Source organism: Salvelinus alpinus, chromosome 6 (genome assembly GCF_045679555.1).
Source record: "Salvelinus alpinus chromosome 6, SLU_Salpinus.1, whole genome shotgun sequence".
NCBI lineage: Eukaryota > Metazoa > Chordata > Actinopteri > Salmoniformes > Salmonidae > Salvelinus > Salvelinus alpinus.
Window position 1 is genome coordinate 67562522 of NC_092091.1, and position 25059 is coordinate 67587580.

At 44.4% G+C, this 25059-nt stretch overlaps 1 protein-coding gene and 1 long non-coding RNA gene across 2 annotated transcripts in view; both read left to right on the forward strand.

Moving 5' to 3' along the window:
* The window catches only part of hhip (hedgehog interacting protein), a 50655-nt gene extending 47043 nt beyond the window's left edge, over positions 1-3612 (forward strand). The window contains exons 12-13 of the mRNA XM_071407494.1: positions 152-300; positions 563-3612. Coding sequence (XP_071263595.1) covers positions 152-300; positions 563-759 — 346 coding nt within the window. The 3' untranslated portion in view covers positions 760-3612. The remainder of the gene's footprint in view (positions 1-151; positions 301-562) is intronic.
* Positions 3613-22879: 19267 nt separating this feature from the next.
* LOC139577882 (uncharacterized) lies at positions 22880-23444 on the forward strand. The gene is made up of 3 exons (XR_011675456.1): positions 22880-22983; positions 23088-23180; positions 23328-23444. It is a non-coding gene; the product is annotated as an uncharacterized lncRNA (long non-coding RNA).
* The last annotated feature ends 1615 nt before the right edge of the window (positions 23445-25059 follow it).

Here is a 25059-nt window from a genome sequence, read left to right on the forward strand (position 1 = left end):
GTGTGTGTGTGTGTGTGTGTGTGTGTGTGTGTGTGTGTGTGAGAATATGGTGTGTGAAAGAAAGGCCACATATCCGTATGTAATGCCTCAGAACAGTGTGCATGAGCCTTTAGAGTGTGTGACCGTTGCCCTCCCTGTGTGGCCCCTGCAGGCCCGCGGTCCCTAAGGAGTGTCAGAGACAGGTGGAGGCCCCGGAGCTGCTGGGAACGGCCTGCTCACGGCAGTGTAAGAACGGACACTGCACCCCCACCGGGAAGTGTTGCTGCAGCACCGGCTGGGAGGGACCCTTCTGCAGAGTGGGTGAGTCAGAGGAAAGTGCTGTTTGAAGTGTTCAACCATAACCTAGAATATTAGTATAACATTACATAATAACCCTCTGCAGAGTAGCTGAGACCTACTGTATAACAAGAGTTACACAATAATGTAAAGAATTCTACTGTATATCTTGAGTAATGTTGATATTTATCAAATAGACTACTTTGGATCCATGGTGGACCCACATAAAGTGTTTATGAATGTTTTGTTATCGCTTGTCAAGATATCCTCTCTCTCTCTCTCACAGCTAAATGCGAGCCGGCCTGTCGTAACGGAGGCGTGTGTGTTGAGCCCCACAACTGCCTGTGTAAGAGTGGCTACTCGGGCGCCCAGTGTGAGAAGGGCGAGCGGGGCATGCCTAGCGACCAGGAGAAGGACGGCATCCTGGACCACATCATAGACATGACCTCGTACCTGCTGAACCTCACTAGCTACATGGTATAGGGGCATGGGGAGGGGGTCCACTCCCACCGCACCCCCCCCGGCCCCCTTACTCAACCACCGGAGAAGCCCAAGCAGAGCCTCCCTCCTCTGTGATTCCCCCCTGGAGACACCCCCCTGTCTGGATGTACCCTGTCCCCGTCAACACCCAGACTCTGGTCATCTTCCTGCCCATAAGCTCCGGTAGGCTACGTACACCAGGCATCCAGGCCAAGCATCCCTCCAGAGACCATCACACAGACAGACACAGCAACGTGATGGTCTAATGGTTGGACCTCCACTGTGGCTACATAAGCTCTTTTATACTCTTCTTCTCCAGGAGAAAGTTCCTCTCCTTCTCTCTCTGGAAGCCCCATGCAGATGACTTGATATTAGCACTGCACCCCTGCTGAGAACAGAGGGAGACCCCCTCGCGGTTCTCTCCACACAACAACAAATAAACAGCGTCCATTTTGACTGAAGCCTTACAGAGAGCGAAGGGGAGTCGGCTGAGCTGAAACACGGCGAGGCGGGCGGAGGCGTGGTGACTTAACTTATCCCCCAGGACTGGAGAGTGGACAGGCCAATACTGAGGATTAGCTTTGGGTCTGCCTTCACCAACAAAACCCAGCCTATATACAGCCTTTAAATGAACATGCCAATCTCTTCAGCATCAGCAATGCAATAATACTGACACTGACTGAAGAGTTTCTGATAATCTTACTGTGCCGTGTATAGAGCCCCATACAGAGTCCTGTACTATCTTGTTTAAAGGCGCTAATATGAACGACCAATAGACCAATGTCACAGTAATAATAATGATTATTGTTATTTTGACCCACTGTTTTCTCCGGGTGATGTTTTGTGGGCACATCTTCATAGAAAAAGCTACGTTATGATACAGCGGTATAGATTTGTTGTTCATCGCTCACTTGACATGCTGCCAATGTACAGAATGGATCCATAGCTGAAGAATGAGTGTCTTTGAACTCAACAGGTGTCTATAGATCTATAGAGTTTATATGGCTGTGTCCCTAATGGCACCCTATTCCCCGTATAGTGCACTACTTTTGGCCAGAGCCCTATGGGCCCACGTCAAAAATAGTGAGCTACATACGGAACAAGGGTGCCATTAGGGACAGAGTCTATGACATTGTTAGGATAGAGCTCATAGCTTTGCACTCCCAATGTCAACGGCAGTTTCATACATTTGAAATGGAGTCATCAACTCCACGCACTGTAATGTAATGTTTTTTGTGTTTCACAATCAAGGGCAGACGATTATGTTGGGACTAGTACGGTGTCATACAGCAGTGACATTGTCGCACATTAACACAGTGGCACGCAGCAGGTCAAATCTCACTCTTGTTCTCTCACACTGAACACACACACACACACTCGCTACACAACTTCATTGGTAGTTATAAAGGGACAGAAGCTGATGTATATTTCATACAATAAGAGCTGAACTAAGTACTACTTAGCCTTGCTAAATAATATAGCATTACTATTGTTTTGATAGAGGAGGGTTTATTTTTTTAACTGTGATAATGTATGGGAGAGGACGGTGTTTGTAGAAAGTGGTTTTGCATTAAGCTTTAAAAAATCGTGTTTTTTTCCCCCATGTCTTTTTTTTTGCTAACACAAAATGTATGCAGTGTTTTTCCACTGTATAAAAACACACAGCGACACGTGCAGTACAGATCAGCACCGTGTGTTAAAGGCCATGCATGTCTACACCTGAATGGAAGAGTTTGGAACCGATCACTGAGACACAACAGAAGGCTCGCTCTGTGTTTCCTTCCCGTAGTACGCCTCTGTCTGTGGCGTTCAACTGCAGCATAACGGTCGGTGTTTGGTCTTTGTTTTAGAAATGATCCAAGTTTCGCTAGGCCACCAACTTATTGGAGCCTGTTCTCAGTCGGATGAGAAGAGTTCCTCCAGGTAGATCAGATGAAAGATGGTTTCACACCAGACGCTCTACTCTACATACTGTGAGACGTTCAGATAAGACAGATGGAATGATAAAATGTGTCAAGTATGAACCCAGACTTCTTTGATCCACTTTGTGGTGAACTGTGATCCCTTAACAAATGAACAGCATGAAGAAGACTTTGCTCATCTCAAAGCCAGGGATCTAAACCGTCTTCGGCGAGCCAAACGACAATTAAAAAAGACTCTAATTATGTTGGAGCCCATCGATGTGTTGTCGTTCTTCTGAAGACTGTATAAAACACATCGCATAACGCCACTAATCTACAGGTTGATCAGGATTGGTTCATTTGATATAGTGCCATTGCAAATACCATATTAATCTTGAGTCTCCTGACAGTAGTTGAGCAAAGAGCAAAGCAACCTCTTACATCTTGTGCCAACGTTGTCTTTTTTAAGTGCCTGCCCCCCACACAATTGGAATGTCTTTATTTCTATGATCATATTTTGTTTTGAGTTCCCGTTCTAAGCATGGTTAGAAGTGTTCAGGGTTTTCCAATTCCTCTCACTCTCTCTCTCTGTTTTGTTTTCTCCTCTGTAACTTCAATGACAGCAGTTGTTGAACCTCTGTCTCGCCAGTGTTCTCTCTGGTCTATAATGCGTCAAATGGAACTCATGCTGTAAAGTCGATATTATAATTTTAGCACTTAATGTGAAACTTGCATTTTAGCTGCTGAGACGGCGTGGTGTGAATAAAATAGAGTAACCGTTTTCATTATTTAAGTAGTTACGCAAACAAAGTTATTTAAGTTCTCTACAATTGTTTTTGCCGCTGTATGTGATGATTTTGATTTTGATCATGTATTGTAAATAAAACCTAGGGCTATCTTTGTTTCTTTTCAGAAATATCTATATGTCTATTAAAGTTTATAGCATGTCTGAAAACCTCGTCACAGTGTCTGTTTGATGATGACGTTTAGGATGACGATGTAGCATAGAGCAGAATTCTTCTTCTTGAATAACAACCCGTAGAAAATAGTCATAGAATCTATTCATTCTATTTCTATGTGACTAACAATCCTTGATTCAGCAGGAAAGGAAATGATAGGTTGTTGCAGGATGAAATGGAGACAGATTGAGGCCTTCTGCCAGGGTGTGGAACAGTGACCTCACCTTAAATGTATCCTGGTAATGTTAGATCTGAGCACACAGAGGTTGTTTACAGGAGCTAGTCTATTTGGCCTTAGATTTCTAGATTTCTGAGATTGACATGTCGAGCCGGACAGTCTTCTACTGTTCTACGAGTGTAAATCAATAGCGTAACATCCTTCCACTATTAGTATTAACAGTATAAGCAAGTGATGGTTGCTTAGTAAAAGAACACTATCCATTGACATAGGTTGCCCCCACTGTCTGTCTGTCTGTTGTGGCCCAGTGCTGGGAAGTGCTTCTTTTCATGTACGTCACTGAGCATTTCACTATTATTCTACACCTGTTGTTTACGAAGCATGTGACAAATAAAATTTGATTTGACTCACCAAATGTCCACCGTCACAGAAGGTTTTTTCTCTAGCTAGGTAAAGTGTACAGAGGGATGTTGAGAAAATGTTTGGGGAAAGCCAGCCCAAGGGCCAACGTGGATCCTCGGCCAAAGTTTTACCTAAAGTTTACTTGAATTGAAAAGTCTGTTAAGCTACTGTTCAGAGAGGGAGGGAGAACGAGAGAGGAAAGGAAATGATAGGTTGTTGCAGGATGATTACAAATGGAGACAGATTGAGGCCCGTTTAAATCAAATCAAATTGTATTTGTCACATGCTTTCTGAACAACAGATGTTGACTAAGAGCTTACTTACGGGGCTTTTACTTACGGGTCTTCTATAAACTGTCTCCTCCCCTTCATCTACACTGATTAAAGTGGATTTAACAACTGACATCAATAAGGGATCATAGCTTTCACCTGTAAGTAAGCATGGGACAAATACAATTTGATTTGGTTTGATTCACCTGGTCAGTCTACGTCATGGAAAGATCAATGTGTTCTTGTACACTCTGTGTATACGGGGCACCAGTACCGAGTCAATATGCAGGGGTATGAGGTAATTGGGGTAGATATGTACATATAATGTGGGTAGGGAAGTTACTAGGCAACAGGATAGACAGTAAACAGTACAGCAGCATATGTGATGAGTCAAAAGAGTTAGTACAAAAGGGGTCAATGCAGATAGTCCAGGTAGCTATTGATTACTATTTAACTATTTAACGGTCTTATGGCTTGGGGATATAAGCTGTTCAGGTTCCTGTTGGTTCTAGACTTGGTACATCGGTACCGCTTGATTGTGCCCACATTTTTAGACAGGTGTAAACTATCAAGACACATTGTGATCAGATCTTCCAGCCCACCTCCGGAGGAAGTCAAGCACGCATTGCATAGATGGATCTGGACAGGGAAACTGGTTATTATCCCTCCCTCTAAAACCATTGACAGGTGGCACCATTGACTGTCATTAATATGTGAATTCAAATAAATAAATACATATTTGTTCGAAATAATATCTGTCAAATCATTTGCATACAGGGAAGGACCAGGAAAATATGGTCACAATACGGACACAGCAGACCGATAAGAGTCACAATTGAAAAAATGTGGACAAGATCAGGACACAGGACGCCTGTTAGCTCCAGGTATAAACGAGACTAGGGAGAGAGACATATGTCCCTGATATAGACTTGATAGACTAGAGCACTAGAAGATATTTAGTGAATGTCATTGGAAGACATACAATGGCCATGGAGTTCAGTACTACTTCCCCAGGATTTCCTTTTCAAAGAGTTGTTATGGTGAGAATGTTGATAATGTTACATCCTGTAGTTATAGTACACAAAGGGGTTCTCCGGCTGTCCCCATAGGAGAACCCTTTGAAGAACCCCTTTTGGATCCAGGTAGAACCCTTTTTGGTTCCAGATAGAACTCTTTTGGGTTCAATGTAGAACCCTCTGTGGAAAGGGTGTCTGCACGGAACCCAAAAGGGTTCTACCTGGAACCAAAAGGGATTCTTCAAAGGGTTCTCCTATGGGGACAGCCGGAGAACCCTTTTTGGTTCTATAGCAGCCTGTTTTATAAGTGTGTAGGTTTAAGGCCTACGTGTCATTAAAGCACCTTAATAACATTTCCCAGACTAAATGCATTGAGCATGAAGCTCAGACCTAAACTCTTAATTTCACCTCTCCCTACACACACACACACACACACACACACACTCACAAATACATACACACAAACACACTGAAGCAACAGCCATCACCGATGGCATTATTAATTCCCTTCTGGAAATATCAATCAAGCTCCCTGGTTGTAACGATAGTGGAGGTGGACCACCCACCTCACCACACAGTCCTCTCAGGCAGCTCCCTCCTTATTCAGAGTAATGCAATACTAAGTTGTCTGTGCACTGTTTAGAGCCAATCAAAATTGCGTAAAGTGGAACTGGGCAATTGTGCTTCAAGGTCCAAGCAGCTAGCAGGCAGCGTATATTTTAGTTTATACACTATCTGTGGCATGAATCATGACTTTTCATTTGGAATAGTTTTCTTTTCCCCCATCCCATAGGGCCCTGGCCGGCATATCTGTCATAAACAGTGTAACCCAGCACTTTGAATAAACATGAGGAGTCTGTATGCTAAATATTTGTAGGACCAAGATGGCTAGAAGTGCATGTTATAATATTGTATACATGAGCTGAAGAGGTAGTCCAACCAAATACGATGGGAGGACAGACAAACAGAGGGAGACAGACAGAGAAAGAATGACAAAACATTTGACTCTTTGTGATTTGAACGGGAAAGAATACATTTAATCCTTTTCCCCAGAAACATTTTATTTCAGTGAGTATAACTTTTATAGAACTGCAATACCTCTCAGAACAAATGTAAATCTTTTGTTTCAAAATGTTGCTTTTCAAAAATCGGACCACAACCTGTCATTATCGTATTGGGTAGTATAGGGGACTGAAATGGTATATTTATCCTAAATAGTGCACTACTCTTGTCCAAACCACACAGGGCTACCTCATAAGGCCCTGGCCTAAATAGTGCACTATAGTGAGCTCCAAATGTATTTGGACAATGACACATTTTGTTGTTGTTTTTGCTCTGTACTCCAGCACAGCACTTTGGATTTGAAGTAATACAACGACTGTGAGGTTCAAGTGCCGACTGTCAGCTTTAATTTGAGGGGAATTTCATCCATATCGGGTGAAACGTTTAGAAGTTACAGCACTTTTTGTACATAGTCCCCCTATTTTAGGGGACCGAAAGTTTTGGGACAAATTCACACGTATGTGTATTAAAGTAGTAGAAAGTTAAGTATTTGTTCCCATATTCATAGCACACAATCACTACATCAAGCTTGTGACTCTACACATTTGTTGGATGCATTTGCTGTTTGTTTTGGTTGTGTTTCGGATTATTTTGTGCACAATAGAAATGAATGGTAAATAATTTAGGAGATTATGGAGTCACTTTCATTGTAAATAAGAATAGAATATGTTTCTAAACACTTCTACATTCATGTGGACGCTACCATGATTACGGATCATCCTGAATGAATCGTGAATTATGATGAATGAGGTTACAGACGCACAATGCTAGCTTTCCCTGTTATTGTAATGGTGAGAGGTTAGCATGTCTTGGGGGTATGATATTTGTGCGTCTGTAACCTTCTCATTCATCATTATTCACGATTCATTCAGGATGATCAGTAATCATGGCAGCGTCCACATTCACGTAGAAGTGTTTAGAAACATATTCTATTCTTATTTACAATAAAAAAGGACTCCAAAATGACACAATACATTATCACTCATTATTATTTAAAGCTGGCAGTCTGCACTTTAACCTCAGTCCTTGTATCATTTCAGATCCAAAGTGCTGGAGTACAGAGTCAAAACAACCACACATGTGTCACCGTCACAATGTTTTTGGAGCTCACTGTACATGGGGAAAAAGGTGTTCAGAGGACTACTGATGTTTCTCCATATATCATATAGTAGTTCTGCAGCGCTGCAACAGATGCCTAGTAATACAGTCTAGCCGTAGACATGATGGCCGAGGCCACTAAGGTCTGTCAATGAATATTTCTTGGAAGGGAGGGTACCGGATACAAATGATCATCATGGCATCTGCTCCAGTCTGACTTGACATCTGAACAGACTCCTTCAGGATGAATCATGGTTTCCATAGTAATCTAATCATACAGTTCCATTTTACAATACCGCAACAACTGGCGACCGAAGGATACACCGTACAGATATGCTGTACGCTAGGCTCTCAGTACTAAAACAACACATTTTACTGCACCTATCTGGTGTACGTGACGTAAAAACATAAATTTAATCAGTGCTTGTGTCATATGTAATGAAGCGTTTATGTCATGCTATGGAGAGGACATATCATAACAGCACGAGAAAGATGATTTATCAAGTTGGGTGGATTTATGTACATTATCTACATTGCTCTCATGTTTCCAGTATTCCTATTGCTCTATTGGCTGATTTAAAACAACACGGCCCACACCGCTTTGTAACAATATTGATTTATGTGCGAGAGCTGGATTTGGCCTGTATAAACATCGATGGTGGTTTCCGTGTGTGTCAATCCCCTGGTTGTGTATCTGGTTTTGTCACACCCCTAATTGCGTAGTGTATTCTATTACTTCATGTGTTTACATGGCTGACTCAGGGAGTACTACTGGTGTAGTGCGTGACCGACCCAGGCAGCTGAACTCTCATATTCCCCGAGCCACTGACTGATGAAGACATGCTTTCCTACAAATGTGCACCTTTCTTTTATCCCCCCCCCCCTAAACATTCCTCCCAAACCCTTATCACATATCAAAACAAGGCAGAACCAAATCACTGCCCGCCATGTGTCGTGTTTGATTGTGAGCCTATATCTCTCTCGCTCTCTTAGCCTGAGAAGTCTTGGTTTTTTGGCATCTAAACTGAAAAAAAGGCCTCTCTCTCTCCCCCTCCCTCCCTCTCTCTCTGGCCCTGGATCCAGATCCCTGTTTACCTTTTCTAGGCCACCGCACTGACTCGCATCCATGAAATGATGCAATTAAGGTTCCCACTGGGGAGCAATCTGTCATGTAAACACAGAACGGGGTTGCAGGCAGGGAGGATCGGCCCAGGGAGACAGGTAGGTAGGAAGGAGACAGGTTGAGGATGGGAGGAGAGAGATGGAGGAGGAGAGAGGGCTAGAAAGGGGGGAGGAAGGGAAGGGAGGGAGGGAAGGAGTGGTGCGATGCGTACCCTTTTTGCTGCAGTGGGGCCGTACATTTTAATTAATACAAAAGTGTCAGCTCACACACTAGTGGAGGAAGACAAGGGAGGAGGAGCTAGACTCCCCTCCAGACTCACTGTGTATGCACCTGTCAATAAAACACACCTCTGTCTGTCTGTCTGTCTGCTCCCTCCCTCCCTCCCTCCCTCCCTCCCTCCCTCCCTCCCTCCCTCCCTCCCTCCCTCCCTCCCTGCCTCCCTCCCTCCCTCCCTCCGTACGTCCGTACGTCTGTCTGTCCGCTTCCTCCTACTGTATGTATGTTTGCTTCCTCTTTCTGGCTGTCTGCGTCCTCCCTCTGTCTGTCTGCTCCCTCCCTCCCTCCCTCCCTCCCTCCCTCCGTCCGTCCGCCCGTCCGTCCGTCTGTCCGTCTGTATGTCTGTGATTCTCAGCAGAGCTAGGTAAACAACTGCTGTGGGTCGGAATGGACCACCTAGGTACAAGTTTCCACGTTGAGGTAGGCTTTTCAAACGAATGCGGATACATTTTCCCAAACACATTAAAAAGAGTTGTGCAAATGGATTATGGGGGCGCTGGCGTGGCGCATTGTTATATTAATCTGTATACACTGCGTCTCGTCTTGGCACGGAGCTGTGTTTGCCTTATTCTGTTAATCTGCCCGTCTCATCGGAGCTTACATCACTGAGAGTCAACACTTCCATCCACCCCAGCCCCACTGAGAGTCAACACTGTTCCATCCACCCCAGCCCCACTGAGAGTCAACACTGTTCCATCCACCCCAGCCCCACTGAGAGTCAACACTGTTCCATCCACCCCTGCCCCACTGAGAGTCAACACTGTTCCATCCACCCCAGCCCCACTGAGAGTCAACACTGTTCCACCCACCCCAGACCCACTGAGAGTCAACACTGTTCCATCCACCCCTGCCCCACTGAGAGTCAACACTGTTCCATCCACCCCAGCCCCACTGAGAGTCAACACTGTTCCATCCACCCCTGCCCCACTGAGAGTCAACACTGTTCCATCCACCCCTGCCCCACTGAGAGTCAACACTGTTTTACCCACCCCTGCCACACTGAGAGTCAACACTGTTCCATCCACAATAGCCTCATTGAGAGTCAACACTGCTCCACCCACCCCAGACCCACTGAGAGTCAACACTGTTCCATCCACCCCAGCCACACTGAGAGTCAACACTGTTCCATCCACAATAGCCTCATTGAGAGTCAACACTACTCCACCCACCCCAGACCCACTGAGAGTCAACACTGTTCCATCGACCCCAGCCCCACTGAGAGTCAACACTGCTCCATCCACCCCAGCCACACTGAGAGTCAACACTGCTCCATCCACCCCAGCCCCACTGAGAGTCAACACTGCTCCATCCACCCCAACCCCACTGAGAGTCAACACTGCTCCATCCACCCCAACCCCACTGAGAGTCAACACTGTTCCATCCACCCCAGCCCCACTGAGAGTCAACACTGTTCCATCCACCCCAACCCCACTGAGAGTCAACACTGTTCCATCCACCCCAACCCCACTGAGAGTCAACACTGTTCCATCCACCCCAACCCCACTGAGAGTCAACACTGCTTTACCCATCCCAGCCCCACTGCTAACACTGGAGCCCTGGGGTCAAGCGGGCAGAGATGTGTGTGTGTGTGTGTGGGAGAGGAGGGTGTGTGTGTTGACCTCAGTGACACACACACACCAGAGAGGGGTTAGCAGGTTGAAGAGTCATGTCCACACCCTGACCACCTTAACAGGACAACGTCCCTCTGTGTATACTCTGTATAGTTCATTTCCCCTCAGAAAAGAAGCTCAAGGCATTGGTTGCCAGACGCAAAGAGCAAACCCTCCTCTTCCGCCTTCTTTTTCCAAACACTCTGCCTGTCTCATACATAATTGCTGTTCAAACAGTGGGTGACTAAGCTTGGCTCTGCTCCAGAGCTCCCCGCCCAGAGAGAACGGGAGAAAGAGGACAAGGTACAGGTGGAGTTCTATGCTACCAAAGATGTGGTTTTCCTTCTGTGTTCTGGCTGGCAGCTTGACTGTGTGTGTGTGTGTGTGTGTGTGTGTGTGTGTGTGTGTGTGTGTGTGTGTGTGTGTGTGTGTGTGTGTGTGTGTGTGTGTGTGTGTGTGTGTGTGTGTGTGTGTGTGTGTGTGTGTGTGTGTGTGTGTGTGTGTGTGTGTGTGTGTGTCTGTGTGTGTGTGTGTGTCTGTGTGTGTGGGGTGTTTATGAGTCTCCTGTCATACTGAATTGCAGCAGCAAATGGCTGTTCCTGGTGGCCTGTTCCCGGTGGCCTAGACACACACACACACACACACACACACACACACACACACACACACACACACACACACACACACACACACACACACACACACACACACACACACACACACACACACACACACACACACACACACACACACACACACACACACACGTCCTCAGTGGAAACAAAACCCTGGTCCAGCCATTCAGTCAGTCCACCATTCCTCCAGCCTCCCAACCTCTGATGCTCCAAATGAATTATTGTACTCAAAAACTCATTATCAACATTCCAGAAACGGAATATTCCAGAAAGAACCCTGTCACACACAGAGTCTCTCCGTACTCAAACATTCATTCTCCCCATGACTCCTTTCCATCACATCAATGTTATGTAAAGGCACATTCTGGTGGAGCCGTTTCCTCTTCCCTGTTGTGTATGGTTAAGTGTTCCGCTGCTATGGCACCACTGCTGCCTCCTCTATAGCCAAAGGAATAATCCTTGGTTACAGATGTAAGATCTTAATTTGAGCCAGTAAACTACAGCAGGAAAAATAATCCTGCAGCAACAGGAAATGTGAATTATTATGTGGATTATAATACATTTTGTGTAGGGGTTGATACCTTTTTTATTAGGGCATATCAAGTCTGTCATCTAAACCTAGAATACACTACAAGTTTGCATTTCCTGCTGTACAGGAAAGATCTCAGCAACAAAAGTGTGATCAAATAAAGATCCTACATCTGTAGGTACAGAAACGGGCTGTGGAGGTGTTGTGATGTGTTGTGTTGTGTGCATCTCTACCCTAATCTCTCCCAAAGCTCTGTGTCCAATGGCTGTTTTCTGTTCTGTTCTCTGTTCTATTCTCCCTGCTGTCCCCACAGTCTCTCTGTACACCATGTCCTTCCAGTCTGAATGAAGCCAAAAGGCATCTGTGGCATGGTTGGATAGAACCTGATCTCAGAGCATTTTGTATTATTCTGTACGTAAATCCGAGACACACAGTTTAGTATGATACTGTATGTACGTTTCGTATGGTATGTATTAATTTGTGAATGTCCATCATCCATTTTGTATGATATTTTATCAATTACAATTTGTATGATATGTTAGGAATTGCCATTTGTACAATATGTTACAAATTGTAATTCAAATTCACAAAACATACAATATGTTACAAATGTATTAAATGTATGATATGTTACAAATTCCATTTGTTGTTAGCAAACTTTAGCTAGGTGGCTAAGTGGCTAAGTGGCTAAGGTTAGAAGTTAGGTCAAAAGGTTCAGGGTTAGGGAAAGGATTAGCGAAAAGGGTTAAGGTTAGGGGAAGGGTTACCTAACATGCTAAGTAGTTGCAAAGTAGCTAAAAAGTAGTTGCAAATTAGTTAAAATGCTAAAGTTGTCTGTAATGAGATTCGAACACTGAACTCTTGGGTTGCTAGATGTTCGCTATATACGCCCACCCAACCACCCTCCTTAAATTTTTGCCTTAAGTAACGTTCTGTCTTATGTAACCATATACACATCACATATCATATTCATTTGAGGAGAAAAACTGTGATTTTCATGGATAAACCCATCAAGCAGGCACTGGAAGAGCATAAAAAGTCAAGCACTCAGAAGGCAAAAATAAAAATTGCCCTGCATAAAAAAAACAGCTGGAAAAAAGCAAGCCAAGACAAACCACACTGAACAACAACAAAAACTGTCCTGCTTAAGAAAAGAGCCAAAACAAAGCACATTGAACCAGAAGATTAAAATTCCTCCAACGAGGAAAACTTCTGCATTGTGTGCATGGAGCACTTTAACAATTCCAAGTCCAAGGAGGTCTGGGAGCAGTGCTGGGAATGCAAATGATGGGCCCACCAAGCCTGTACCCCAGGACAGCCATACCAATGTCACAACTGTGACTCTGATTGTGTCACATCCAGTCACACACACAGACACGCATGCGCGTACATCACACACACACCACAAATATTCAGTTGTTGAGTTTAGCATAGTTGTTGTTGGTTGAAAAGACCATTTAGTGGAGGGGAAAATAATAAACATTTTATTATTTACATTTATTATTATTTCTACCAAACGAAATGTTGAACATGGCAATGTTGCTCTCATGATCTCAATAAAGGTGTACAATAATTAGTTGCGTGCCATGATTTATGCACTTTTTCATTCTGTTACAATTCACCCCAAGCACTGTTACAACTAACCCAGACCATGGGGTAAATTGTAACACTTCACTCCTTGTACTTAAGAAAACACCATGAATTTGCGGTTTGATTTACATATATTATAACTACACCAATTTGTAAAGGACATGTGTAGGTTGTTTGTATCAAGTTTTGAATATACTACCATAAACGATCTCTGAGAAACTGACGAAAAGGTAAAAAGTGTTACAACCATCCCCAGTCTCCCCTACATTCAGCTTGTCTTCTGTCATTAGCATATACAGTACCAGTTAAGAGTTTGTACACACCTACTCATTCAAGGGTTTTTCTTTATTTTTACTATTTTGTATATTGTAGAATAATAGTGAAGACATCAACACTATGAAATAACACATTATGGAATCATGTAGTAACCAAAAAAGTGTTAAACAAATCAAAATATATTTTATATTTGAGATTCTTCAAAGTAGCCACCCTTTGCCTTGATGACAGCTCTGCACACTCTTGGCATTCATTCAACCAGCTTCACCTGGAATGATTTTCCAACAGTCTTGAAGGAGTTCTCACATATGCTGAGCACTTGTTGGCTGCTTTTCCTTCACTCACTTCACTGATTTGTATAAAACTTTTTTTGCTTACTACATGATTTCATATGTGTTATTTCATAGTTTTGATGTCTTCACTATTATTCTACAATGTAGAAAATAGTAAAATAAAGAAAAACCCTTGAACGAGTAGGTGTGTCCAAACTTTTGACTGGTACCGTATTCACAGTACAGTACAGTACCCTAGAAGACTAAATGAATCCTTGCTCACTAGAATAATGTCGTAAATCGATAGAATGAATGTTTCAATCTGGTTGACATCGGTAAAGTTTTCTCATCCATCCACGTTTCAGGACAGTGGAGAAACTGCCCTTAAATAAAATTACATCTAAATGACATCAGTTTGACCGGTTGTAAGGAAATAGAAACCTGTGAAAAAGACCCAACATGTTTCTGATCAGATTTCAGTTCAGCTTGGATGCATATTTTATGTGGTTGAAATACTATAAAATGGTGTCCTACACATGTTTTTAGCAGATGTTATTGCGGGTGTAGTGAAATGTAGTGAAATGTTTGCTGATAGCACCTCTACAGATGGTACAGTATCTAACTACTCAATCACATTCTCTGAAGATGCTAAAAAAAAGAAATCATATTTCTCTACTCCTGTTCCCAAGTCAAAATTGAGCATGCATTTGGTGTATAATTTTTTGTCAAGAAATGCTTAATTCGGAGTTAATACTATGGCTATCTGAACCGTATTTTAAGTTCATATCTTGTGACTGCCTCACAGCATAGCCGGCACTGCTATCATGCTATCATCTTTGACCAGATCTTTCCCAAACATTCATTTTCTGTCCCTCCCTTCTCTTTATTTCCAACTCTCCATTTTGTAGCTTTGCTCTAATTGAATTAAACTCTGACATTGCCCTTTTTGCCTCTGTAGATCGAAGTTAACTTTTTCTGCCTGCTCTCAAAAGCGTTTGGTGACTGGCTGTAGGCTATTAGGCACGCATAAAGTTAGGCCCTAAAGATTAGGCTTATGCACTAATGCCAGATAGACAAAAATAATGAAAGAAAAATCTGAATGTAGCCTATAGATATAAATTGCACAAGAACGATACATTTATGGATTTTTAGGTATTGTTTTCTCTTTATTCAACCCGCCCTTCATCCATACAATATTTCATGACCCTAAACCAACCCTTCAGCCACACAACATTTCATGACCCTAAACCAACCCTTCATCCACACAATACTTCATGACCCTAAACCAACCCTTCATCCACACAACATTTTATGACCCTAAACCAACCCTTCAGCCACACAATACTTCATGACCCTAAACCAACCCTTCATCCACACAACATTTCATGACCCTAAACCAACCCTTCATCCACACAATATTTCATGACCCTAAACCAACCCCTCATCCACACAATACTTCATGACCCTAAACCAACCCTTCATCCACACAATATTTCATGACCCTAAACCAACCCTTCATCCACACAATATTTCATGACCCTAAACCAACCCTCCCCACTGCAGGTTATAAGTCACCCCCTCATCACTAGTGTGTGTATGTATGTGTGTATGCATGCATGCGTGTGTAGGCCTATGCATGTATGTGTGTGTGTGACCTCAAGTATGTGTGTGCATCCGCCGGAAGGGAGCTAAATTTACCAACTGACTGGGTGAGTTGAGTCAGAGTCAGTCGTTGAACCCACATCCATCCAGTGACCAGACCACATAGTGATGGATGGAGTGATACTTCAGACTTCCCCCTCTTCCCCCACTCCTCCCATCGCAGGTGTCCCTCCCGTCTGGTGACCTGACCCTTGACCTATGCCCTCTCACACCTGGGAGACTCCTCCCACTGCAGCACGCCCTATGAACTCTGACCCCAGCCTGTTGTCACTCTGCCTGGCTACCTGCTAAACACATTAGGACCTAGTCCAGGAGCTGGTTGGTACCAGAACTTTCTTTGTGTTCTGAAATAAAGAGCCAGAGGGTTGATTCTGATTGGAATGTTGCTTAGGGTCTATTGGAGGTGGGTAGAGACCAAGGATTTGAAAGCAAGTTACTATTTTTAACTGTCTCAGAGTAGGAGTGCTGATATAGGATCAGTGTTGCCTTTTAGATGATTATGCATAAGATTAAATGGACAGGGAAAACCTGATCCTAGATCAGCACCTCTACTCTGAGATGCTTTATGGGCCCTTGCCTATAGGAGACGGTGCTACAAGGGGAAAAAAGGGGTCGTCTATCTTCCTGAAGCAGACAGAAGGTGGCAGTCCTCCCTCACAACTCTGGTTGACTGAACCACACTGACACCCTTAGAACAACCTCACACTGTCACTACCATCACTGCTGTTTCAGGTGGGGGCTCCCGAGTGGCGCAGCGGTCTAAGGCACTGCATCTCAGTGCAAGAGGCGTCACTACAGACCTTGGTTCATTTCTAGGCTGTATCACAACTGGCCGTGATTGGGAGTCCCATAGGGCAGTGCACAATTGACACAGCGTCGTCTGGATTTGGCCGGGGTATGCCGTCATTGTAAATAAAAATGTGTTCTTAACTGACTGGCCTAGTTAAATAAAGGTTAAATAAATATCATTGCTTCAGGTGACTAAATGGTTGGAGCATAATAATAATTTGGTGGGTGCTTATGTGTATTTATACGCATGTGTGAATTGGAAATGTGTTTCATGCAAATCCTATCTCCCCCTGAGACACCATGGGAGAGTGGGTTCTCCAACTCCCCCTGAGACACCCTGGGAGAGTGGGTTCTCCAACTCCCCCTGAGACACCCTGGGAGAGTGGGTTCTCCAACTCCCCCCTGAGACACCCTGGGAGTGTGGGTTCTCCAACTCCCCCTGAGACACCCTGGGAGAGTGGGTTCTCCAACTCCCCCTGAGACACCCTGGCAGAGTGGGTTCTCCAACTCCCCCTGAGACACCCTGGGAGTGTGGGTTCTCCAAATCCCCCTGAGACATCCTGGGAGTGTGGGTTCTCCAAATCCCCCTGAGACACCCTGGGAGTGTGGGTTCTCCAACTCCCCCTGAGACACCCTGGGAGTGTGGGTTCTCCAACTCCCCCTAAGACACCCTGGGAGAGTGGGTTCTCCAACTCCCCCTGAGACACCCTGGGAGTGTGGGTTCTCCAACTCCCCCTGAGACACCCTGGGAGAGTGGGTTCTCCAACTCCCCCTGAGACACCCTGGGAGTGTGGGTTCTCCAACTCCCCCTGGGACACCCTGGGAGAGTGGGTTCTCCAACTCCCCCTGAGACACCCTGGGAGTGTGGGTTTTCCAACTCCCCCTGGGACACCCTGGGAGAGTGGGTTCTCCAACTCCCCCTGAGACACCCTGGGAGTGTGGGTTCTCCAACTCCCTCTGAGACACCCTGGGAGAGTGGGTTCTCCAACTCCCCCTGAGACACCCTGGGAGTGTGGGTTCTCCAACTCCCTCTGAGACACCCTGGGAGAGTGGGTTCTCCAACTCAAATACTGAATATGTGTGTTGTTCAGTCGCTATTCCAACAGTTTTGACTTGATTTGTTGCACATCAGATTCCACCACTGTTTGATGTTGTTTCAGCCTGTCTGGTGCCTGTTTTGACAGTTGCCGGTTTCTTCAACCCTGAAGGCTTTGGTGCATCCGATAGAAGGGTTCAATAGACTGTAAAGACTCTTCATTTGATCCAGTTGGGCAGCCCCCCCTTTCCCTTTACACCTACCATGATGCCCCTGATCTACCCAACTGTCTATTCCATACCTGGGGTCTGAGTTATGGAGAACTGTCTGCATGAATGATCTACTCTAAGCCACGGTGTACTGTCTGTCTGTCTGTCTGTCTGTCTGTCTGTCTGTCTGTCTGTCTGTCTGTCTGTCTGTCTGTCTGTCTGTCTGTCTGTCTGTCTGTCTGTCTGTCTGTCTGTCTGTCTGTCTGTCTGTCTGTCTGTCTGTCTGTCTGTCTGTCTGTCTGTCTGTCTGTCTGTCTGTCTGTCTGTCTGCATGGCTGATCTACTCTGTCTGTATCTATACGCAGCGTCTGAGCGGTGGAGTTCTGTCTGTATGAGGCTGATCTACTCTGTCTGTATCTATACGCAGTGTCTGAGCGGTGGAGTTCTGTCTGTATGAAACGGCCCCCCAGGTTGAGGAGACAGACCACCACTGCGCTGTATAGCTATGATGTGGTGGGAGAGGAGGACTTGGTGATTTGGTGTACTTTGTGTAGCTGCAAATGAACCATTCCCACAAAAATGAATGTGGGCATAATCGAGGGTAGAACAATCTCCTCCAGTACATTACTGCACTTCAAGTACCCCAGGGCTTTTAAAGCAAACAGAGAGAGAGAGAGGGATGAAGAAGAGAGAGATGAGAGAGAGAATTATACCATACAGAAGAAAACCACAGAGCAGAGGGAAAGTGGGAAAAAGAGAGAGAGAGCAAAAGGGAGCGATAGGGATAGAGAGAGAATGACAGGAAGAGCCACAGCACTTGCCACACATTGCGCTATCCACACACACAGACTACCCTCCCTCCCTTCCTCTCCTCCTCCTGTTCACCATGGTCACTAACTACACTTCTCTTTTATTCTTCCCTTCTTTCGTTGCCAGGCAGGATTGTCTTTAATTGTATCATAATGACGAATGAGGTCTGAGGCTTGGCTGGGATTTTACTGGGTGGTTTCTTCTACCTCGCGTGGTGATGCGCAGCGGTGCACTTGACAAAAAACACACTGGGCGTGTGCTTTTCTCAACAGAGCGCAGTCCACCCCCACCACCACCCCCGATGCCAAATTATTTAATCACTGTGATTGGTTAGATGTTGGAGGTTGGATGCCATGTGTGGTTGGGGAGGTTTAAATGCCTCACATGTGTGTGCTCCCTGTACAGTGCGTGGTGGATGGTGGCTCTGCAGTATACTCAGAGGAACCCTGAGGCTATCTATCTACCACAGTCATCTCATAATTAGCACAAGGGGGTTAGGAGAGCGCTGCCAAATATGTGCCATTTACAGTAAGTCTTTACTTGTTTTGGGGTCGGACAAATTGCAGTGTTGATTTGGAGCAGGGGAGCTTGTTCCCTCTCAGGATAAACACGCGTGATGTAATGCAGGCCTACATAGGGGTGCAATCAGCTCAGTATTTTGAAATAAATACATCTAACTTTCGTCCTTATCAGAGGAAGCAATAGGAAAAGCATGACTTTGCATTGCCCATTGAAGTAATGTCCCAAATCAATGCACAGCTTGTTTCCCTATAACTGTCCCATATAGTGCCTGGTGTGATCACTATTTGTTTCGTTCAGACCACCATGCAGGCGATTAACCATGATTTCTGCCTCTGAGTCTAAAGTAACTGATTGCTCACTGGTCATGCCTGGGAATAGTTAACGGTTTCGCGTGTTACTTCTAATGCTTTGGTTCTGCCGTTGTCACTGGTGATTCTCGCGCTTATTATCACAAAATGGGCCTATAAACTCTTATTCCCATAAAAAAAATACATGTTTCTTACATGATAGAGACAAACCATGGGTAAGACCTTTGGTCCAGAGTCAGTCACGTCCTCATGTGGGTTTAAGATTATAACTAAATTAGTGTGAATAAAAACTGAAATTGTCTCGCTATTTTCTGTCTGTGTATTTATTATTTAAATGTGATATTCAAAGTTGTCCATCTCTCGCTCTCTTTCTCTCTCTTTCTCGCCTGCCAGGTAACCTGTCCCACCTATTGGACAAAATTCCAAAAGTTCCAAGACACTCAATAATAAAATGAACTAGGAGGTTCCTTACTCCAGACTCACCGCAGGAGATATGCGGCCACAATAACGTGTCTCTGAAATGCGCTCATCACAAAATAAGGAAAATAACATGTAGCTGTTTTATGAGCTGACAATTACCTTCGTGATATGATGGTATTTACGGTTGTCAGCGCGCGTCCGGTGCGCCAGTGGTTGCTGGTTATCACCATGCGTTTTATTGCGTTCTCCATGGCTTTTCAACAGGACAGGAGCAGGTATGAAACAACTATAATTTGCAGTTGCCGCTAATGAAATTATATGTGCGGTGATGATGCAGGCTAAATCGCATCATTTATTTAGCTACTGATCATGACTGAAGGTTATTAATCTCATGACACCTGACTATCCATGTTTAGAGACTTTTCTTTACTGTTCTACTACTTCCAGTTACTATATTCTAAAGTCTGTGAATTGTTAGACCCACTTGGTTTGGGAGTAATCACTCAATAGTCTCCTTTTCCTAGCCTTATTATATACCACTTTGGTGTGGAGGTATGTACCCCTCAAAATGACTGCCTCTGGCATTTTGGACTGAAGATTGTAGGAAAGGTTTAACATTAGCTACACAGTAAATGGTATCAAATCTCCCCTGCAGTTTTGTTTATTTCCCTCTTTTTAATGAAACAGCAATTATTGCCATTTGGCAATAATGTGTGTCAAGGCTTCTCTCCACTGCATGTGAATCTAGAAGGTGTTTCATAAGTAGTTACAACAGCTCCAGATGACTTCCAGTCATAGAAATATAATGTGTGTTCCAGAGTTCTGCTGTATTTACTACAATGCTTTGTAATAGTGACTCCGTGTGAATATGGTGTTACCAATTGATTATAGATCCTCTTCCACAAGCCTTAGAGAGCCTCTGCACTCTCAATTATACAGTAGGTTGTCCAACATGTGGACTGGTACTGTGTGTATATACAGTTCCAGTCCACATTTTGGACACACCTACCCACTGCAAGGTTTTTCTTTATTTTTACTATGTTCTACATTGTAGAATAATAGTAAAGACATCCAAACTATGAAATAACCCACATGGAATCATGTAGTAACCAACAAATTGTAAAACAAATCAAAATATATTTTATATTTGAGATTCTTCAAAGTAGCCACCCTTTGCCTTGATGACAGCTTTGCACACGCTTGGCATTCTCTCAACCAGCTTCATGAGGTAGTCACCTGGAATGGATTTCAATTAACAGGTGTGCCATGTTAAAAGTTAATTTGAGGAATTTCTTTCCTTCTTAATGCGTTTGAGCCCATCAGTTGTGTTGTGACATGGTATCACGACTTCCGCCGAAGTCGGCCCTTCTCCTTGTTCGGGTGGTGTTCGGCGGTCGACGTCACCGGCTTTCTAGTCACCACTGATCCATTTTTCAGTTTCGTTTTGTTTTGTCTGTATTACACACACCTGGTTTCAATTCCCCTATCATGTTCCCTATTTAACCCTCTGGCATACATTTCTGTTCTGTCCGTGATTGTTTGTTTCGTTAGTGGTTGTTGTTGGTGCATGTGTGTTTGTTATATTCCCATTGAGGAATTTTTGCTTGTATTTTGAGTAAACGGCGTTGTTTTGCTCAACACCTGTGTCCTGCGCTTGACTCTGCACACATCTCTGCACACAAACCCTGACACATGGTATGGGTGGTATACAGAAGACAGCCCTATTTGGTAAAAGACCAGGTCCATATTATGGCAAGAACAGCTCAAATAAGCAAAGAGAAACGACAGTCCATCATTACTTGAAGACATGAAGGTCAGTCAATCCGGAAATTTCAAGAACTTTGAAAGTTTCAAGTGCAAAAACCATCAAGCGCGTATGATAAAACTGGCTCTCATGAGAACCGCCACAGGAAAGGAAGACCCAGAGTCACCTCTGCTGTAGAGTATAAGTTCATTAGTTACCAGCCTCAGAAATGGGCAATTAATTGCACCTCAGATTGCATCCCAAATAAATGCTTCACGGAGTTCAAGTAACAGACACATCTCAAAATCAACTGTTCAGAGGAGACTGCGTGAATCAGGCCTTCATGGTTGAATTGCTGCCATTAAACCACTACTAAAGGACACTAATAATAAGAAGAGACTTGCTTGGGCCAAGAAACACAAGCAATGGACATTAGAGCGGTGGAAATCTGTCCTTTGGTCTGATGAGTCCAAATTTGAGATTTTTGGTTCCAACTGTTGTGTCTTTGTGAGACGCAGAGTAGGTAAACGGATGATCTCTGCATGTGTGGTTCCCACCGTGAAGCATGGATGAGGTGTGATGGTGTGGGGTTGCTTTGCTGGTGACACGGTCTGTGATTTATTTAGAATTCAAGGCACACTTAACCAACATGGCTCCCACAGCATTCTGCAGCAATACTCCATCCTATCTGGTTTGCGCTAAGTGGGACTATCATTTGTTTTTCAACAGGACAATGACCCAACACACCTCCAGGCTGTGTAAGAGTAATCTGACCAAGAAGGAGAGTGATGGAGTGCTGCATCAGATGATCTGGCCACAATCTCCCGACCTCAACCCAATTGAGATAGTTTGGGATGAGTTGGACCGCAGAGTGAAGAAAAAGCAGCCAACAAGTGCTCAGCATATGTGGGAACTCCTTCAAGACTGTTGAAAAAGCATTCCAGGTGAAGCTGGTTGAGAGAATGCCAAGAGTGTGCAAAGCTGTCATCAAGGCAAAGGGTGGCTACTTTGAAGTTTTGTTTAACACTTTTTTGGTTACTACATGATTCCAAATGTGTTATTTTATAGTTTTGATGTCTTCACTATTATTCTACAATGTAGAAAATAGTAAAAATAAAGAAAAACCCTTGAATGAGTAGGTGTGTCCAAACTTTTGACTGGTACTGTATATATATATACAGTATATATATATATATATATATGTTTAGTCATACTGTTGAAGAGAGAAACAGTGTAGCAACACAAATAAGGCATTGATGACAACAACTATAGCCATGGTAGTGCAGAAACCTTGGGGTCTTTCTTAATTGTGACTGATGAACCATTAACCCACTCTTCCTCTACATCCACCCACCTTTCCATCTCCCTCCATCCACCCCTCCATCTATCTACCTATCCATCCATCCTCCCAGGACAGTGAGGGACGTGTCTGGGCGTCTCGGTGAGCCGTCGGGGTCCTTGGGGCTCTGTACCTTTGGCACGTCTACTGCCTGCTGTTTAGGCTGGAGGAATGTCATGGGTGTCTGCCAACGTAAGTCAGCGGCCACTGGGCAAGTCCTCCAGGAACAACCACAATGCAACAATACACCAGCCGAGGTTATCATATGTGTTTACCTGCTCTCTCTGACCATCTAGCTGTGTGCAACAAGCCTTGCAGGAATGGAGTCTGTGTGGGTCCAGACAAGTGCTCCTGCTCTGTGGGATACAAGGGCCAGCAATGTGACCAAGGTGGTTATCTTTGACTCTATATGATTCATGCATGTTGATTTCAGATTCTGTATGATTCAAGCATGTTGATTCCAGATACTGTGTGATTCATGCATGTTGATCTTGATATGATTCGTGATCCTGATTGTTGTCAGTTGTTGATTCCAGATGTGAATGAGTGTGGTCTCCCAGAGCGACCGTGCTCCAACAGCTGTATGAACACCCAGGGTAGTTACCGGTGTTACTGCGACCCCGGATACAACCTCATGACAGATGGATCAACCTGCACCAGTACGTACCAGTTCAAACCGGTTTCTACCCACTTTCCTGGAACATCATGTCCCAACCATTGATGGAATACCACGCCCGGGTAGAAGTCGCCCTCAGGCACTGATCTAGGATCAGCTCACCATCTTCTAAACTCTAACATTATACACTAGGGGGTACAATGCAAAACCGATCGTAGATCAGTTTCTTGGGGGCAACTTCATCCTACTGTGAATACCACAGGGCTCAGTGTCAGGACTGCATGTACGGGCGTGCTGATATGGGTCAAATGTTATTATAGACAAGGGGTCAAGTTTCAGTGGTTCTGGATCTTGATTGGCTGCTCAGCTTCCCCGTCAGCTACATACCTCCAGTCTGGATGATCCATTACCCAGAACCCCCCTGTCGCCCACGGGCCAATAGGGTCAAGTCTAATTCACTTGATCTAGAGTGTGACATTTGTTGTATGGGTAGGTAACTTTATGGTACAGTCAGGGTTGGGTAGGTTATGTTATGGTACAGTCAGGGTTGGGTAGGTGACTTTATGGTACAGTCAGGGTTGGGTAGGTTACTTTATGGTACAGTCAGGGTTGGGTAGGTTACTTTATGGTACAGTCAGGGTTGGGTAGGTTACTTTATGGTACAGTCAGGGTTGGGTAGGTTACTTTATGGTACAGTCAGGGTTGGGTAGATTACTTTATGGTACAGTCAGGGTTGGGTAGGTTACTTTATGGAACAGTCAGGGTTGGGTAGGTTACGTTATAATACAGTCAGGGTTGGGTAGGTTACTTTATGGTACAGTCAGGGTTGGGTAGATTACTTTATAATACAGTCAGGGTTGGGTAGGTTACGTTATGGTACAGTCAGGGTTGGGTAGGTTACTTTATGCTACAGTCAGGGTTGGGTAGGTTATGTTATGGACCAGTCAGGGTTGGCTAGGTTACTTTATGGTACAGTCAGGGTTGGGTAGGTAACTTTATGGAACAGTCAGGGTTGGGTAGGTTACGTTATAATACAGTCAGGGTTGGGTAGGTTACTTTATGGTACAGTCAGGGTTGGGTAGATTACTTTATAATACAGTCAGGGTTGGGTAGGTTACGTTATGGTACAGTCAGGGTTGGGTAGGTTATGTTATGGTACAGTCAGGGTTGGGTAGGTTACTTTATAATACAGTCAGGGTTGGGTAGGTTACTTTATGGTACAGTCAGGGTTGGGTAGATTACTTTATAATACAGTCAGGGTTGGGTAGGTTACGTTATGGTACAGTCAGGATTGGGTAGGTTATGTCATGGTACAGTCAGGATTGTGTAGGTTACGTTATGGTACAGTCAGGATTGGGTAGGTTATGTTATGGTACAGTCAGGGTTGGGTAGGTTACTTTATAATACAGTCAGGGTTGGGTAGGTTACTTTATGGTACAGTCAGGGTTGGGTAGATTACTTTATAATACAGTCAGGGTTGGGTAGGTTACGTTATGGTACAGTCAGGGTTGGGTAGGTTACGTTATGGTACAGTCAGGATTGGGTAGGTTATGTCATGGTACAGTCAGGATTGGGTAGGTAACTTTATGGTACAGTCAGGGTTGGGTAGGTAACTTTATGGTACAGTCAGGGTTGGGTAGGTTATGTCATGG